Source organism: Bufo bufo, chromosome 5, assembly GCF_905171765.1.
Source record: "Bufo bufo chromosome 5, aBufBuf1.1, whole genome shotgun sequence".
Classification (NCBI taxonomy): Eukaryota; Metazoa; Chordata; class Amphibia; order Anura; family Bufonidae; genus Bufo; species Bufo bufo.
The window spans coordinates 43,198,146-43,218,013 of NC_053393.1; the positions used below are offsets into that span (position 1 = coordinate 43,198,146).

The window sequence follows — 19,868 nt, forward strand, 5'->3', positions numbered from 1 at the left end:
TCCCAAAGATGCGCTAGGTCTTATTTTCAGGGATGTCTTATTTTTCCATGACACAGGGGGATCAGAGGGGGGAATCAAAATGACACAAGGAGAATCTGAGGGGGGATTACCATTTTAGTACCCCTTTCTTATCCTCCTGTGTCATTTTGATTCCCCCTCTGATCCCTCTGTGTAATTTTAAGTGACCCCCCTCCCCTGTGCCAGTGGACAGTGGATTATTTAGTCTCTCCCCCCTCCCACCTTCACCAGACATCCCCCAACCACTTTATCAGACATTCCCCCCCCCCCTACCTCAGTCACGCCTGTGTGTCCGTGCCGGCAGGATTCCACACAATGTGCCCGACTCCTGCCCTGCGCAACTCACTCACTGTCTAAATGTGAGTCAGCCAGACTCCATCAGGGCAGAGCGAGCAGCAGGCGGCAGCTTGTCCTGGCGGCGGCGCAGGCTCTCTGATTTAAAGAGACCTCGCACCGCCTGAACAGATCTGGCTGCGGTGCGGCCAATCAGTGAGCTGCGCGACGGCGCCCGCCGCTACGATCCAGAGGAGTCAGACGCCTTACTGTAACTTCTGGGACCTTATATTCCGGGGGGATGCCTTATATTACAGCAAGAGGCAAAACTGGAAGTAGGTCTTATTTTCGGGGGATGTCTTATTTTCAGGGAAACACGGTATACAGTACAGTGGGGGTAGTAGCAATATGACATGTGCATGTTTCCACCTCCAAATATTTTCTTGCTTCATTACGAAGTAACTTACAGCAACAATATAGACTCGGATGAGAACCTTTACAGAATGGTTTGGAGGGATTCCCTGAAGAATTCTCAATTGTCGGGTATCCATAGAGCTCGAGAGATCATCCATGCTTTTAGATATGCTGAAACAACCCTTAGATTCAGAAAGAGAGTAGAATATTCAAATTATCGAAATTCCATAAAAATCCCACTAATGTACATTCTCACATTTCATTAGAGGGGTGCGCTATTCCATACAGAGGCATCCACTAAAAAAGTGTATACTACATGGTGTGTGTATTTTTTTTCACAATGGAAGCCTATCAGCAACAGATGCCGCTATATGCCCATGGAGGTATACCATGTCTGTTGGAGGCATACAGTGGGTAATCCTCCAACAGACAGTGCAAAACACATGTGAATGTTGCTTTATAAGAAACCGTGTCCAATGGAAAAGAGGTAAAAGAAAACCACCCACAACAAGATGGATGGCAACCCAAAAAAAGACAGGGCATTCTGAAAAAGCAGTTATCAAGAGTAAAAACGGACTCAATCATGGCACTTAAAGGGGTTGTCTCATCTGGAATCTTGGTAGCATATCACTAAGAAATGCCAACAATGTCAGATAGATAGGGTCCTAGAGGTGGGACCCGAACCTATCTCTAGCACAAAGCTCCCAAAGAGAACAAGATCGCACCACACATGTGTGGTGCCCCCAAAAATGTATTTCTATTGGTGTGCTCTTGTTTTCTTTGGAAGCTTGGTTCTAGATAGGTCTAACCGGCACCTATCTGAAATTGGTGGTATATCCTATTGGTATGCCCCCAATGTTTCAGGTGAGAAAACCCCCTTTAAAGGTTTCTTCAGTTAAAACTGTGATTTCAACCATCGGCTCACCATAGGTCCAGCTTCAGAGCCCCGGTGGCCAGCTATTAAGCCTGATTTGCCTGTACATTTCCTTGCAGAGAAAAAGCAGCATTACTTCAAATGAACGGCTGACCATGTAATGTGTGCACACAATGGGTCCACCTTTAGGGGATCTTGAGTGTCTTACAAAAATGAGAGTAAATTTGTGTAAACTACTTACCTTAAATTTACCTATAATCCTGTTATCGTGGACACTATGGTCCTCGTCGTTGGCTTTGCCTCTCAAGAGTTCAAATGTTCTCACCCAGTCTTCAAAGTTCTGAAATTCACTCTCCAGCTCCCCATCATATATCTAATGCAGAAAAACATGGCCAAATAATGGATTGAGAGGAGAATAATAATGCTCTAATGATATGGCACCTCCTATGGCACAGTTCTATTTCCCTCCTAGGTGGACACATGCGAACGCCAAGTGGACACACAATGAACATTGAGAAGGTAGAAGATACCAGAAAAAAGTGAGTAGTCCCAGGGCCAAACATAGAGCAGCCATCAGATGGCAGTTGCTCCTTTCTGCTTTGTAAAGCTGCTGATACACATTAGATACTATTAATGGTGTTGGCTCCTGCCCATTTTGGTGGTATACCCAGAGATTCTAAGACGTTTGTTGGCCTGACAGTCCCAAGTCATTGTCAGTGTTTTTGCATTAGTAGGTCTCCACTAACGAATAAGCACACTCGAGTGTTTAGGACAAGGGAGATAGGTGTCAGTAGAACAAATGATTGGCCGCGTGCCCTCTTATGTGTATGGCCAGCTTTGCCACAAAGAGCAGTGGGGAGTTACGGTAGGCTGGAATCACTTGTGCAGAAGTGGATCCAGCAGGAAGGAGAAGGAGAAGTCCTTCTTTTCTATTTCTTATTCCTTTTTAATCTGTCTCCTGTGGTTGAAAAAAAACTGAATCAAAAACCACACTAAGAACTGCATGTGTGACTCCAGCCTCAAAAGTATTGTGATATTGAGTAGCTGGATAACAGGAGATTGGACACTGGACCACTGGACACCAGTGACATGGCCTACAAAACACTGGACACTAATATTGGGCTTCATGTATAGGGATACTGGGTCATTAAAAGACTAGAGACATTATGGGACTTTTCTTTGCATGTCAAAGGAGTTTGTCCAACCACTAAATTGGTATTTTTGCTTGTTGAACAATGCCAACGTGTTCCCATGGAAGACTTGATCAGATAAGTCATTTTCTCTAGGTCACCTGCAATGTTGCGAGTTTCGGCCCTTCTTCTTTTGGCTTCGGTTTAACCACATCCAGTCCCTTTTTGCCATCTTTCTTCTTTTTATCCTGCTCATCGTCAATCAACAATGTGACATGCCCTTTCGTCTTTGAAGCCTTGGGGGCTGCGGATAATAAACCCATAAGTGTCAAACGTTTCTAGAATGTTTTCTATGCTATGGTAGCTATGTTGACAGCACATAGGACCCTGAATAATGATTATAGGCTGATAGGAATACCAAACAGAGCACATAGTGGAGTATTATAACCAGGACTGGAACAAATTACAAGGGGACATCCTCTACATTACATCTAAATGAAAGAAGCTTTCTACATCAACATAGAAGGAGATACTATGGAGCTTTCTGCTAGAGGAGGTTGTGATGGTGAAATCACTAAAAGAGGGGCTTGGACATATTTATGGAGTGTAAAAATACAGCTGCATAGTCTTCACAGTTCAGTACTGCACTGTGCTGAACTATGAAGACGGACTTTCCCTAGCAAAACTTATTTAGAGGTCATTCTCATGACCGTATGGTTGTGGTGCCGCAATACACGGGCACCAGCCATGTGATCTCCGTGCTGTAGATGCAGACCCATTGATTTGAATGAGTTCGCGATCCGCAAAATACAGAAAAACGATAGGACATGTCCTGTCTTTTGCCATATTTAGCAGATCGCGGATCCATTCAAATCAATGGGTCCGCACCGCAGGACCCATGTGGGATTCACGTGGCCAGTGCCCGTGCATTGTGGACCACTATTTGTGGGCCGCAACACGGGGACCGTAGCCATACAGTCGTGTTAATGAGCCGTAAAGTATATTACAAAAACATTTCTTATCACTGTCCCTACATATTAGAAGCAAAAATGACAGATACATTTTAAGATTAAGAAAATTGGTTATTATGACACATATATTTGTATCTGTATACTCACCATCCTGAGCTGCTGGCGGTGGTCCTGGAGTTGTGCCTGCTGCAGCAGCAGCAGCTTTGGCCTAAAAGAAACAGAATATTTACAGACCTTTATATCAATAAGTTGTTATATTAATGAAAAACAGCAGCACGTACATGAAACAATGTCATTTTAGACAAAATATATGGAATGGAAAAATTTCATTTGCCTTTACAAACTCTGTCAAGCTTCTGCTCAGTGTCCCCACCAGACAGCAATTTTCTTGTAAGTGGAAAATAAATTATTTTACAGCAATGGCAGAAATAAGTGACAACATGTAATCAATACCTATTTTAAAATAATAAATAACCTTGCAGTATTGATTTTACATTACAGTATCTTGCATAGTACGAGTATACTCACATCCAGAGGTGCTTTCAGAAATCTGCTAGCAGTTGTTTCCAATATTTCAAAACATACATGAACAGCTGAGTGGAGAGGCTATAATGCACAGCATCTAACATATTGTATTATAGATGATATACTTATTATTAATAAAATGTTCTAAGTAGAGAATGAACCAGGGGCTACAGTGAGATGTGAGACCATACAGCCTGATAGTTTAAATACTGTTAATGACCATAAACTAGCAGGTAAATTATGCTACAGAAAAATCTATAAATCTGTAGGTGCAGTTTCACATTATTTATCCTGTACTGATCCTGAGTTACATCCCGTACTATGCTCCAGAGCTGCACTCACTATTCTGCTGGTGAGTCACTGTGAACATACATTACTTATCCTGCACTGATCCTGAGTTATATCCTGTATTATACTCCAGAGCTGCACTCACTATTCTGCTGGTGGAGTCACTGTGTACATACATTACATTACTTATCCTGTACTGATCCTCAGTTACATCCTGTATTATACTCCAGAGCTGCACTCACTATTCTGCTGGTGGAGTCACTGTGTACATACATTACATTACTTATCCTGTACTGATCCTGAGTTATATCCTGTATTATACTCCAGAGCTGCATTTACTATTCTGCTGGTTGAGTCACTGTGTACATACATTACTTATCCTGTACTGATCCTGAGTTATATCCTGTATTATACTCCAGAGCTGCACTCACTATTCTGCTGGTGCAGTCACTGTGTACATACATTACATTACTTATCCTGTACTGATCCTGAGTTACATCCTGTATTATGTATCCAATGTGTGAGAGAGAATCTAAATCGCACATCCTCATTACTATGCTTTTGATACAACAGCTGTTTTAAATTAAAGCAAGATAAAACATGGCTATACAGCACTATTATCATAAATTTGCTATGCACTATTAGGAGGCATTAGTATACAGTTTGATCAAAGAGCATAGGCCCACTTACCATAGGCCCACTTAAGTGGGGATCTACTCTAACTATGGCGCAGCGCAGTGCGACGACCATCGCTCCCCCACACCGCTCCAGCAGGCAATGGGACCCAGTAGCCACACAGCACCCACTGTGCAGAAAAGCCACCAAGGCCCCGGGTCCCATTACTCCACCAGCACGGCACAAAAGCAGCGACGGCCACCGTCCAGCACCGCATGTGAACTGGTGCAAAGAGCTCACCTGTTCACAGCCTCTCAGGAACACAAACTGAAAGGAGGCGACCTTGTCGTGGTAAGTGGGCCTATGCTCTTTGATCAAACTGTATACTAATGCCTCCTAATAGTGCATAGCAAATTTATGATAATAGTGCTGTATAGCCATTGTTTATCTTGCTTAAATTTAAAACAGTTGTTGTATCAAAAGCATAGTAATGAGGATGTGCGATTTAGATTCTCTCTCACACATTGGACATCCTGTATTATACTCCAGAGCTGCACTCAGTATTCTGCTGGTGCAGTCACTGTGTACATACATTACTTATCCTGTACTGATCCTGAGTTACATCCTGTATTATACTCCAGAGCTGCACTCACTATTCTGCTGGTGGAGTCACTGTGTACATACATTACTTATCCTGTACTGCTCCTGAGTTATATCCTGTATTATACTCCAGAGCTGCACTCACTATTCTGCTGGTGCAGTCACTGTGTACATACATTACATTACTTATCCTGTACTGATCCTGAGTTACATCCTGTATTATACTCCAGAGCTGCACTCACTATTCTGCTGGTGCAGTCACTGTGTACATACATTACTTATCCTGTACTGATCCTGAGTTACATCCTGTATTATACTCCAGAGCTGCACTCACTATTCTGCTGGGGCAGTCACTGTGCACATACAGTACATTACTTATCCTGTACTGATCCTGAGTTACATCCTGTATTATACTCCAGAGCTGCACTCACTATTCTGCTGGTGGAGTCACTGTGCACATACAGTACATGACATTACCTATGTTGTACTAATTACAGTTACATTGTGAGTTACAATCTGTGTTATACACCAGAGCTGTATTCACAATCCTACAGACTTCAGAGCTCAAATCTTCAACAATTTCAGTCCCACTGTAATGGGGTTCCGAAGGTGCACTCAGTCCCCCATTACCCGCAGACCTGTTGCTTAGCTTTGGGAATGAGGATCTGTGTTTGACCTCATTCCCAGGGCGGCGTTACTAGCTGGGTGGCTCCCTGCTCCTAAGTCTGCCTTGAGCGCCGAGCTGATCACTCAGTGCTCGACTGGTTGGTCTGTCGGTCATGTGACGCTGGCCACGTCACATGACCCTCACTCCCCACTATAAATACAGGCAGCCTGCTGGCCACAGGTTGCCTGTTAATTTAGGTTCCACCTGTGATTTGGTCTTTCCTGGCGTACTTACCTCCTGCTGAATTCCTGACGATCCTCTGCCTGCTCCTTGTGTACTTTGCTGCTCTCCTGGTATTTATGACCCCGGCTTCTCCTGACAATTCTCTGCTTGCTCCCTTTGTACTTTGTAGCTCTCTTGGTATTGACTCGGTCCGTTCACGTCCTGTTGTTTGTCTGTCTGTCATCCCTGCACTTACTCCAAGTTAGGGATTGCCGTCCAGTTGTTCCCTGTCATTAGGACTCGCGAGGCAAGTAGGCAGGGCCAGGGGTAAGGGTGGAGCGCAGTGGTCACTTCCCTCCCCCCTGTGTGTGTGTGTGTACGCGACCGTTACACCCACTCATGGGAACACTGACAGAGTTGTGCCTGGCTTAAGGGATACTGTGACTTGTGTAAAGGAAACGGTTGCTGTCATGGGGACATTGTAACAGGTTGCAATAAAAAATTTAGAAACAAGGCTTGGTTTCCACAAAGCAACCCACCCATCCGCGGCACCCTTAGGGCAGACAAATTTTTGGGTTCACAGGGATATTACCTTCTAAACTGTGTGGCTACAGCTGGTGGGCAGGGTTCGGACTACACTCACCAATCGTATTTGGAAGTCCAGCCTAGAGGAGCTGGGAGTTTGGATCAGCACAGCCATGGCTTCTACTGCATAATTAATCCGGAATCGCCTAGCAGGAAATTATTAAATAGAGAACGTTCTCCTGGAAGTCAGTTTAATTATAGGTGAATTAATTCCACAAGAGACAATCTCATTAAGATGAAGTGGTTTTTTTTATGTCGTGTTTCTCCAGTAGCTTCATCTGATATTTAATCTGGGCGCTGTAAGAAGACAGCAGTTATTTCAAGGGGTTGACGACTTTGGACAATTCCTACTTGTTAGAAGGGTCTCTTGATAATAAACTGACCACAAATTGTCCCCCCTGCCAAGACCCCTGGTGATCAGCTGTGATCAGTGGGGAAATCTGGCAGTAAGTGTTCAGTTTCACTACAGCGCCACTTCAGGGGAAACTAAATATTACAGAGTGTCCATTCAAAACAATTGGGTTATCTGAGTAATATAGGACAGGTCAGGTCCTCCAGACAGAGAGAGACGCTCTTTCGAACCACCTTCCATTCTAGCCAAGACATAAATGACCTCACCAAAGGACCCCCTCTCTATTAATGCAGAATTTATTAAAAAGGTTTAGGAAAAATGTTTTTATAAATTGGACAGCCCCCTTTTAAAGCCTGTGATGTTGCACAGATTGTTTCTTAAAGGCTATGAACACGTTCAAGGACAATTTTTTTTGGGATTATTGCATTTTACATATTTTGGGCTAATAGTCATTTTTTTCAATAGGTCTTGATTAAAAATTTACAACAGTTTTTAGTTCCTACAGCCTTCGATTGCAGTGTATTTGCAGGCTGTCTTGCTTTCTGTTTTACATTGAATATGTCAGGGAGCTGCTCTGACAGCAAGATGTATGGACCTTATCTCTAAACTCCTGACAGCTCATAAACACTCATTTAAAGGGCATCTGTCAGCAGATTTGTCCCTATGACACTGACTGACATGTTAGATGTGCGCTTGGCAGCTGAAGACATCTGTGTTGGTCCCATGTTCATAGGTGTCCGCATTGCTGAGAACAATTATGTTTTAATATATGCAAATGAGCCTCTAGGAGCAACGGGGGCGTTGTCGTTACAGTAACTGATGCACTCTCTGCACTTTATTTGGCAAGGCCAGATAGTGTAAACGTCATCATGCCTTACCCGTCCATGAAACCTTGTCAGCTGCAGAGAGAGAGCAGAGCCTCTAGGTGTAACGGTAACGCCCCTGTTGCTCCTAGAGGCTCATTTACATATATTAAAACATTCTTTTTCTCAGCAATGCGGGCACATATGAACATGGGACCAACACAGACGTCTTCAGCTGCCAAGTGCACATGGAACAGGTCAGCCAGTGTCATAGGTACAAAACTGCTGACAGATGCCCTTTAAGCCATATTCTTATCAAACTGTTATGATTTTAGCTATGATTTATGTTTATGAGCTGTCAGAGGGCGAGACAGCCTGCAAACATACTGAAACTGAAAGCTGTAGAGCAAACACTGTTGAAAATTATTAATAAAGACCAATTAAAAAAATTATTGCTAGCCCAAAATAAGTAAAATGCAATGATAAAAAACTGTTGGTCCCAAAGATGTTCATAACCTTTAAGCCTTGGAACAATATACAGATTTTGTCATGTTGCCAAAAGACAAGATTCTATTGTATCTATTATGTGAGTAAATAATTCACTGTTTCCTGGGCACTGCGTGGCACTATGTGGGCACTGCATTGCAGTATTTTTCCTGACAATGTATGGAATTCTCTGGGGACTGGCACTATAACTGGAACCTGTATTCCAGAATTTATGTGGGTAGGAGGTGGTATTATGTTTGGTCACTGCAGCTGGACATAGCACTATGTATGTGTATATAAATTAGATAGAGGTGCAACGGTTGCAATCACAAAGAGACCTGGTGCAATGAATGACACATGGCAGGTTGGGGGGGGGGGGGCATGTTAGAGCTCTGCATTTGGGTCCAGGATCCCCACAAGGCGCATCAGCTGTACATACCTTTTGCACTTTCTCCAGGGATGCGTAGTATTTGGACCACCAGTCTATGACATTTTCTGCAGACTCATCTGCTATTGTTCTCTTTTTCTTTTTAGTGGAACGTCTGATTGAGCCTCTCAATAGTTCCTGCAAGGTAAAGAAATGTTATCAGGAAAATGTATAGATGCTGGTAATGTTAGTAACAGTGGTGTCATTGTGACAGTATTACAGCAATTATATTCTTATAAAAGAAAGCAGTATTATAGTAGTTCTATTCTTGTATATAGGAGCAGTATTATAGTAGTTATATTCTTGTACATAGGAGGCAGTATTATAGTAGTTATATTCTTGTACGAAGGAGCAGTATTATAGTAGTTATATTCTTGTACATAGGAGCAGTATTATAGTAGTTCTATTCTTGTACATAGGAGGCAGTTTTATAGTAGTTCTATTCTTGTACATAGGAGCAGTATTATAGTAGTTATATTCCTGTACATAGGAGCAGTATTATAGTAGTTATATTCTTGTACATAGGAGCAGTATTATAGTAGTTATATTCTTGTATATAGGAGTAGTATTATAGTAGTTATATTCTTGTACATAGGAGGCAGTATTATAGTAGTTATATTCTTGTACATAGGAGGCAGCATTATAGTAGTTATATTCTTGTACATAGGAGAAGTATTATAGTAGTTATATTCTTGTACATAGGAGGCAGTATTATAGTAGTTATATTCTTGTACATAGGAGGCAGTATTATAGTAGTTATATTCTTGTACATAGGGGCAGTATTATAGTAGTTATATTCTTGTACATAGGAGGCAGTATTATAGTAGTTATATTCTTGTACATAGGAGCAGTATTATAGTAGTTATATTCTTGTATATAGGAGCAGTATTATAGTAGTTATATTCTTGTACATAGGAGGCAGTATTATAGTAGTTATATTCTTGTACATAGGAGGCAGTATTATAGTAGTTATATTCCTGTACATAGGAGCAGTATTATAGTAGTTATATTCTTGTACATAGGAGCAGTATTATAGTAGTTATATTCTTGTACATAGGAGCAGTATTATAGTAGTTATATTCTTGTACATAGGAGCAGTATTATAGTAGTTATATTCCTGTACATAGTAGCAGTATTATAGTAGTTATATTCTTGTACATAGGAGCAGTATTATAGTAGTTATATTATTGTACATAGGAGCAGTATTATAGTAGTTATATTCTTGTACATAGGAGCAGTATTATAGTAGTTATATTCTTATACATAGGAGCAGTATTATAGTAGTTATATTCTTGTACATAGGAGGCAGTATTATAGTAGTTATAATCTTGTACATAGGAGCAGTATTATAGTAGTTATATTCTTGTACATAGGAGCAGTATTATAGTAGTTATATTCCTGTACATAGGAGCAGTATTATAGTAGTTATATTCTTGTACATAGGAGCAGTATTATAGTAGTTATATTCTTGTACATAGGAGCAGTATTATAGCAGTTATATTCCTGTACATAGGAGCAGTATTATAGTAGTTATATTCTTAACCAAATTTATTTTTATTCAAAGTAAGTAAGGCATATCAATCGATCACAAACCATCGTAGCATCACTGGTAAGGCAAAGTCACAAATCGGTCATGGAAGTGACCACAAATGCATGTCAGTGCAACACATGTTGTACAAAATGATACATCAAATGTGACAGACAATAAAAATCAAATATAACACAAATAAGAGGAAAAGAGAGGGAAAGGAAGGGAAAGGAAGGGGGGGGGGGGTGTAGGGGAGTTTTCCCCAACTCCGTCAGGGGAACTTCCTATATGTCTTCCAGGGCGACCAGATTTTCAGAAAGCGGGAACGCGTGCAAGATTCCCAGTGGGCCAGCTCTTCAAACCTGTAGATCTGATCCACCTTATCCCTCCACATCGAAACAGTGGGAGGTTCAGTATCCTTCCAAAGCAGCGGGATGAGCAGTCTCGCCGCCGTGATGAGCATAGTAGGAAGATCAGATCTACAGGGGGAAAGCGAGTCATTAGGGCACCAAAGCAGAATCAGTTTAGGATCCAGCTTAACCTGCTTATCACACACCTCATTTATCAGAGCTTCTATACTGGTCCAGAACGCTTTAATCTTTTCACAGTGCCACCAAATGTGTGACAGAGAGCCTACGTCTTTTCTACACCTCCAGCACTCACTTGGGAAATCTGCATTAAGCCTATGCAAGAACTCCGGGGACTTGTACCATCTCGTAAGCAGCTTATACGAGTTTTCTTGTACCTTAATACAGCGGCTAAAGCCGTGAGAGTGTGTAAGGACAAAAGCCCTTTCTGGGTCTGTAAGGTGGATGGACAATTCCCTTTCCCATGAAGAAAGGAAATGTAGCTCAGGAGGGGAGGCTGAGAGTAACTCCTTATATATGGTAGACAGCGGTTTAGGGATCCTACGGGCATCTGATAGTTTCTTAGACAGCCAAGAGGGGGTTCCAGAGGTGGTGGGGGGTGGTAGCTTAATCATCTTAATTTCCTTCTGCAGGGCAAAACTCTGTAGGAAGGAAGCTTTTTTGACTTTAGGGTCATTCAAGACCGTGGACCAATCCAGGGACCCATCCGGGGACCTAATCTCACTTAAAGGGATCTCAGCCAAAAGAGGCCAGATACCTGAGGGCTTCTCGGCTTCCGGATGGACATAAAACTGTAAAGAGGAAAGCTGAGTACCCGGTATGGGAAACTCAAGTGTTCTATCCTTAAACTGCTTGGCCCACTCAACAAACATACCCTTCCATAGGAGTGGCAAAGAGGAACTACCCGGAGAACAAGGGGACAGCCCCCAGAGAATCCGCTTCATTCTAGTGGAGAGCAGAGAGCGCTCAAGACACACATATGGAGCACTATAAGTGCTATTGAGGAGGGATAGACCTCTAAATAGTTGAAAGGCCACATAGTAGGAACGTATGTCGGGCAGACCAAAGCCGCCAAACCTCCTCTCTCTGGTCAGCACCGAATAAGCAATTCTGGAGGGTTTACTTCCTCACAAAAAGAGGGAGAAAACTCTGCGGATGTCTACAAAAAATGAGTGCGGCAGCCAGATAGGCAACACCTGCAGAAGGTACAAAAATTTAGGAGCTATAAAGGTCTTGAGGTAGTTCCTCTTGCCACACCAGGAAATAAACGGCAGTTTAATAGAGTGCAGCTGCTTCCTAACTGAGGACAATAAGGGGGCATAATTCAGAGCAAATAAGTCCTTCGCCTGAGCCGGGACGTGCACTCCCAAAAATACTATGTCTTTTGTAGCCCAGTGAAAGGGGGTAGTAATCTGAAGGGCCTCTTTAACCGATTCTGGACAAGTAACGTTTAGGGCCATTGACTTGCTATAGTTGATTTTAAAGTTTGACACATAGCCAAACTCCTCAAAAAGAGACAAAAGCCTAGGGAAGGATGTTTCGGGATTGGAGGTCATGATAAGTAGGTCATCTGCAAATGCGGCTGTCAAGTGGGTCCGAGAATCAATGGTCAAGCCCCTAACCGCAGGATCCTGCCGGATCTTACACAGCAAAGTCTCCATCACTATGACAAACAGAGATGGGGAGAGGGGGCACCCCTGCCTCGTCCCATTGGATATGGAAAAGGAGGGAGAAAGCGTACCATTTATTTTGAGTTTGGCAGACGGGGCTGAGTACAGAGTGAAGATCGCAGATATAAACGAATCTGGGAAACCAAACCTCGACAGGGCCCGCGACATATAATGCCAACCGACCCTGTCGAAGGCCTTCTCCGCGTCCGTGCTCAGCAAAGCCAGAGGCGTAGAGGAGCTTCTAGCCCAATCCATAAGATGGAGCAAACGTATCGTGTTTTCACAGCCCTGTCTGCCACGCACAAACCCCACTTGCTCGCTATCAATAAGATCCGGCAGGATCAGCTGTATTCGCTGCGCCAGAATCTTGGCCCACCACTTGACATCCGCATTTTGCAGTGAAATCGGGCGATAACTGCCACAGTGGAGGGGGTCTTTGTTTTCTTTATGGATTATAGTTATGTGGGCCTCTAACGTTTGGGGGGGGTAGAGAGCCTCCAGACAGGAGGAAATTACAGAGTGCCTGAAAATGAGGAGTCAAAACGTCTTTGAAGGTCTTGTAATACGATATAGGGAGTCCATCCGGGCCAGGACTTTTACCTGAAGGAATGGAGGAAAGGACCTTGCCAATTTCCTCTCTTGATACAGGGGCGACTAGTTGGGAAGCTTGTAGGGGACTAACAGAGGGCAGCTTCAGAGTGGACAGGAACTCATCTGTGGCTTGCTCAATAGAGGCTGAACCAGAACGGTCTGGAGTGGGGAGGTTATATAGATCCACATAAAAAGCACTAAACGCTTTTGCTATATCGTGAGTCGACTTGTGCTTATTGCCTTTCGCATCTAAAATAGCAGGGATAAATGAATCCGCGTGGCGTTGCTTAGCCATGGCAGACATCAGTTTATTCCCTTTGTTCCCATGAGCATAAGCTTTAAACCTGGAGCGGAATATAAGTTTCGCTGATTTGGCGTTGAGCAAGTTTTTCAGTCCCGTCCTGGCCTCCGCTAATTCAGCAGCCACAGCCTGAGCCTGGGTTTGCTTATGGGTCAGTTCAAGACTCGCTATGCGGGACAACAGGTCGTCTACAGCCCTGGAGCGCAACTTTTTAACATGCGAGCCCAGGGAAATTAATTCTCCTCTAACCACCGCCTTATGAGTCTCCCACAAGATGGAGGGAGAGGGAGGGGGGTCGCCCGCCGCATTAAGAGAGAAGAATTCAGACATAATTCGGGAGATTCTAGCTGCATTGGTAGGGTCGGAGATCAATGTGTCATTAAGACGCCATATTCTCTCTCGTTTAGGAAGAGCTGTCATAGACACTCGGAGAAATACTGGGGCGTGATCAGAAAGCGTAATGTTCCCAATCCTCGTGTCTACCACCTGAGAAATAGTAGTCCAACCTATGGAAGGATTTTTTAGCGTTTGAATAAAACGTGTAATCCCTACCAGAGGGATGCATAGTGCGCCACACATCAATAACCCGCAACTTCTTCAGCGCAGTCTTCAGACGTCGCAGAAGTTTGTGGGACAACTCAGACCTCTGGGAGGACGAGTCAAGGCCAGGCTCCATAGTCACATTAAAGTCACCACCTAGTATAAGCATGCCCTCACTAAAAGCCTGTAATTGCTCAAGAGTCCGAACGAGCCAGGGGATCTGACCCCTATTGGGGGCATATAAATTAGCCAGGGTAACAGGCGCGTCAGCGATGTGCCCCTTAACGAATAAGAAGCGACCAGCGGAGTGTTTGAAGGGTAGGCGCTTGTGGACGGCCACGCTGACACCCCTGCTAGCCGAGGCAAAAGAGCTATGGAACCATTGTGGGAATGCGTTTTGGGACAATTTCGGGATCTTCCCTGATTTAAAATGAGTTTCTTGGAGGAATACAATGGAGGCCTCATCTTTCAGTAACAAGGAGAGCACCTGAGACCGCTTACATGGCTCGTTCAGACCCTTGGCATTCAGTGAGGCAACTACAACAGAGGCCATAGTGAAGACAGAGGAGGCCTGTCGGCCCAGAGCAAGAGGACATCCAGTCTGGAAAGCCACGGAGAAGAAAGGGAGGAAGGAGGACAAAGGGAAAGTCAAAAGAAAAATAAAAGACATAACAAATGAGACAGTAACACAACCCAAATAACAAAGAATGTCTCCCCATGGACAGGGAGCGCGTGACCCCACCCAGCATCTGACACAATGGAGATCCTTTTTCATAGCGGCGGACAGCCGGGATCTATCAGAGGGGGGCTCCTGTGGGGCCACCGGGGGTGGAAAGGAAGGGGGTGAGGGAGAGGAATTAATCAGTAACATAACTGGCAACAGTGCAGACATATAACCCCCGCATAACTAACAGTGCATTCAGTGCTCTAATGCACAGCTCGTAACCCGCATCTCATGCAGGCAAGGTAGTAAAGCATAGGGTCAGGCCCAAAACCCATGAGAATGGGCAGTGGGCCAAGACCTAAAATAAGTCCAAAACCAATGGACAAACGATGAAAATTCAGCTCAGACAGAGCCAGACAGAGTTCCTACGTCCTGGGACCCAGCAAAGTCACAGAACATTGAACTCAGTGAAGAGTGAACAAAAGCGCCTTCAGCGCCTCCCGGAACAGAGTCAGGTAACAGGTGCTTGCGACCGGCCTTTTCCTTGTTTCCCAGCTCTGGAAGGTGAAACTTGCTGCCACGAATCTATACCCGGAGGGGTAGGCAGGGGATCCCCTTGATCAGCCGGCATTCACGAGGGAACTGTGATGGGTTCAATCCCAAGAGGGCCCCAAATAGCTTTCAGGTCACCCGGGGTCCGCACCGTATACTGCCTCCCGTTTTTCAAGATGGCCAGACCGAAGGGATAGAGCCATCGGAATGGCGTAGCTGTGGCTTTAAGGGCCTCTAGGAGCGGCTTCACGATGCGCCTCTTGGCTAAGGTGGAGGGGGCCAGATCCTGAAAGAATAGGACTGGGGTCTCACCATACATGATGCGGTCGGCCTCCCTTCCCGCCTTGAGCAGTGCAGCAGTGTCCACGTAGCTTAATATGCCGCAAACAACATCCCGCGGCGGCTCACCAGGTTTTGGCTTGGGCCTTAAGGCCCTGTGGATGCGCTCGATCACAATCGGAGCTGCTCTCTCAGCTCCCAGCAGGGAGGAGAAAATTTCGCATGCGACTGAATGAAGCGCGTCAATCGCAATATTTTCGGGTAGGCCGCGGATGCGAATATTTCGCCGCCGGCTCCGGTTCTTCTGATCCTCTATGCGCATCAGCGCGTCGTTTAGCAAGTCTCTGTGGGTTTGCAGGGCTGCACGGGTCTTACCCTCATGCACCAGGATGGCTTCCTGTGCTAGCTCCAGGGACTCCACATGATTCCCAATCTGCCGCAGGTCTCCTTTTATCTCCTCCAAGTACTTTTTAAGAGGTGCAAGAGCAGATTCCAGAATGTCCCTGAGATCTGCTTTGGAAAGTGAGGAGCTATTTCGCAGTGGTCTGCAATCTGGTACATCAGAAGTGCTTCCTGCCTCTGAACCTTCCTCTGCTTCTGAGAGCTGCCGCGCCCTCCTGGTTGTTTCAGCAGCAGGAGTCCTGGACTGTTTCTTGAGGTATTTATCCATCTCCGGTTGCCTGGAACGGGCCCCTGTCGGCTCTGGAGTCTCAGAGTGTCGATCCTTGCCTGGTTTCCCCATTGGCACAGAGTAAATAGCTAATAAAAGGGGCTATAATAGCTGCCAGGGAGAGGAGCTCAGGAACAAGCAACCATTCAGCTCCAAGGTCAGGCTCCGCCCCCCTATAGTAGTTATATTCTTGTACATAGGAGCAGTATTATAGTAGTTATATTCTTGTACATAGGAGCAGTATTATAGTAGTTATATTCTTGTACATAGGAGCAGTATTATAGTAGCTATATTCTTGTACATAGGGGAAGTATTAGAGTAGTTATATTCTTGTACATAGGAGCAGTATTATAGTAGTTATATTCTTGTACATAGGAGCAGTATTATAGTAGCTATATTCTTGTACATAGGAGCAGTATTATAGTAGTTATATTCTTGTACATAGGAGCAGTATTATAGCAGTTATATTCTTGTACATAGGGGCAGTATTAGAGTAGTTATATTCTTGTACATAGGAGACAGTATTATAGTAGTTATATTCTTGTACATAGGAGGCAGTATTATAGTAGTTATATTCCTGTACATAGGAGCAGTATTATAGTAGTTATATTCTTGTACATAGGAGCAGAATTATAGTAGTTATATTCTTGTACATAGGAGCAGTATTATAGTAGTTATATTCTTGTACATAGGGGCAGTATTATAGTAGTTATATTCTTGTACATAGGAGCAGTATTATAGTTGTTATATTCCTGTATAGAAGGAGCAGTATTATAGTAGTTATATTCTTGTACATAGGGGCAGTATTATAGTAGTTATATTCTTGTACATAGGAGGCAGTATTATAGTAGTTATATTCTTGTACATAGGAGCAGTATTATAGTAGTTATATTCTTGTACATAGGAGGCAGTATTATAGTAGTTATATTCCTGTACATAGGAGCAGTATTATAGTAGTTATATTCTTGTACATAGGAGCAGTATTATAGTAGTTATATTCTTGTACATAGGAGCAGTATTATAGTAGTTATATTCTTGTACATAGGGGCAGTATTATAGTAGTTATATTCTTGTACATAGGAGCAGTATTATAGTTGTTATATTCCTGTATAGAAGGAGCAGTATTATAGTAGTTATATTCTTGTACATAGGGGCAGTATTATAGTAGTTATATTCTTGTACATAGGAGGCAGTATTATAGTAGTTATATTCTTGTACATAGGAGCAGTATTATAGTAGTTATATTCTTGTCCATAGGAGCAGTATTATAGTAGTTATATTCCTGTACATAGGAGCAGTATTATAGTAGTTATATTCTTGTACATAGGAGCAGTATTATAGTGGTTATATTCTTGCAAATAGGAGCAGTATTATAGTAGTTATATTCTTGTAAATAGGAGCAGTATTACAGTAGTTATATTCTTGTACATAGGAGCAGTATTATAGTAGTTATATTCTTGTACATAGGGGGCAGTATTATAGTAGTTATATTCTTGTACATAGGGGGCAGTATTATAGTAGTTATATTCTTGTACATAGGAGCAGTATTATAGTAGTTATATTCTTGTACATAGGAGCAGTATTATAGTAGTTATATTCTTGTACATAGGAGCAGTATTATAGTAGTTATATTCTTGTACATAGGGGCAGTATTATAGTAGTTATATTCTTGTACATAGGAGCAGTATTATAGTTGTTATATTCCTGTATAGAAGGAGCAGTATTATAGTAGTTATATTCTTGTACATAGGGGCAGTATTATAGTAGTTATATTCTTGTACATAGGAGGCAGTATTATAGTAGTTATATTCTTGTACATAGGAGCAGTATTATAGTAGTTATATTCTTGTACATAGGAGGCAGTATTATAGTAGTTATATTCTTGTACATAGGAGGCAGTATTATAGTAGTTATATTCTTGTACATAGGAGCAGTATTATAGTAGTTATATTCTTGTACATAGGAGCAGTATTATAGTAGTTATATTCTTGTACATAGGAGCAGTACACTGCGTGCAGAATTATTAGGCAAATGAGTATTTTGACCACATCATCCTCTTTATGCATGTTGTCTTACTCCAAGCTGTATAGGCTCGAAAGCCTACTACCAATTAAGCATATTAGGTGATGTGCATCTCTGTAATGAGAAGGGGTGTGGTCTAATGACATCAACACCCTATATCAGGTGTGCATAATTATTAGGCAACTTCCTTTCCTTTGGCAAAATGGGTCAAAAGAAGGACTTGACAGGCTCAGAAAAGTCAAAAATAGTGAGATATCTTGCAGAGGGATGCAGCACTCTTAAAATTGCAAAGCTTCTGAAGCGTGATCATCGAACAATCAAGCGTTTCATTCAAAATAGTCAACAGGGTCGCAAGAAGCGTGTGGAAAAACCAAGGCGCAAAATAACTGCCCATGAACTGAGAAAAGTCAAGCGTGCAGCTGCCAAGATGCCACTTGCCACCAGTTTGGCCATATTTCAGAGCTGCAACATCACTGGAGTGCCCAAAAGCACAAGGTGTGCAATACTCAGAGACATGGCCAAGGTAAGAAAGGCTGAAAGACGACCACCACTGAACAAGACACACAAGCTGAAACTTCAAGACTGGGCCAAGAAATATCTCAAGACTGATTTTTCTAAGGTTTTATGGACTGATGAAATGAGAGTGAGTCTTGATGGGCCAGATGGATGGGCCCGTGGCTGGATTGGTAAAGGGCAGAGAGCTCCAGTCCGACTCAGACGCCAGCAAGGTGGAGGTGGAGTACTGGTTTGGGCTGGTATCATCAAAGATGAGCTTGTGGGGCCTTTTCGGGTTGAGGATGGAGTCAAGCTCAACTCCCAGTCCTACTGCCAGTTTCTGGAAGACACCTTCTTCAAGCAGTGGTACAGGAAGAAGTCTGCATCCTTCAAGAAAAACATGATTTTCATGCAGGACAATGCTCCATCACACGCGTCCAAGTACTCCACAGCATGGCTGGCAAGAAAGGGTATAAAAGAAGAAAATCTAATGACATGGCCTCCTTGTTCACCTGATCTGAACCCCATTGAGAACCTGTGGTCCATCATCAAATGTGAGATTTACAAGGAGGGAAAACAGTACACCTCTCTGAACAGTGTCTGGGAGGCTGTGGTTGCTGCTGCACGCAATGTTGATGGTGAACAGATCAAAACACTGACAGAATCCATGGATGGCAGGCTTTTGAGTGTCCTTGCAAAGAAAGGTGGCTATATTGGTCACTGATTTGTTTTTGTATGTCAGAAATGTATATTTGTGAATGTTGAGATGTTATATTGGTTTCACTGGTAAAAATAAATAATTGAAATGGGTATATATTTGTTTTTTGTTAAGTTGCCTAATAATTATGCACAGTAATAGTCACCTGCACACACAGATATCCCCCTAAAATAGCTAAAACTAAAAACAAACAAAAAACTACTTCCAAAAATATTCAGCTTTGATATTAATGAGTTTTTTGGGTTAATTGAGAACATGGTTGTTGTTCAATAATAAAATT

The 19,868-nt window shown here is 43.0% G+C and overlaps 1 protein-coding gene across 1 annotated transcript in view; it reads right to left on the reverse strand.

The window, feature by feature from the left end:
- FER1L6 (fer-1 like family member 6) overlaps nt 1-19,868 on the reverse strand; it is a 240,040-nt gene that overhangs the window by 39,491 nt on the left and 180,681 nt on the right. The window contains exons 27-31 of the mRNA XM_040431685.1: nt 9,203-9,328; nt 3,828-3,888; nt 2,871-3,013; nt 1,821-1,952; nt 759-887 (exon numbers count right to left, since the gene is read on the reverse strand). Of these exons, the coding sequence (XP_040287619.1) occupies nt 759-887; nt 1,821-1,952; nt 2,871-3,013; nt 3,828-3,888; nt 9,203-9,328 (591 nt within the window). The remainder of the gene's footprint in view (nt 1-758; nt 888-1,820; nt 1,953-2,870; nt 3,014-3,827; nt 3,889-9,202; nt 9,329-19,868) is intronic.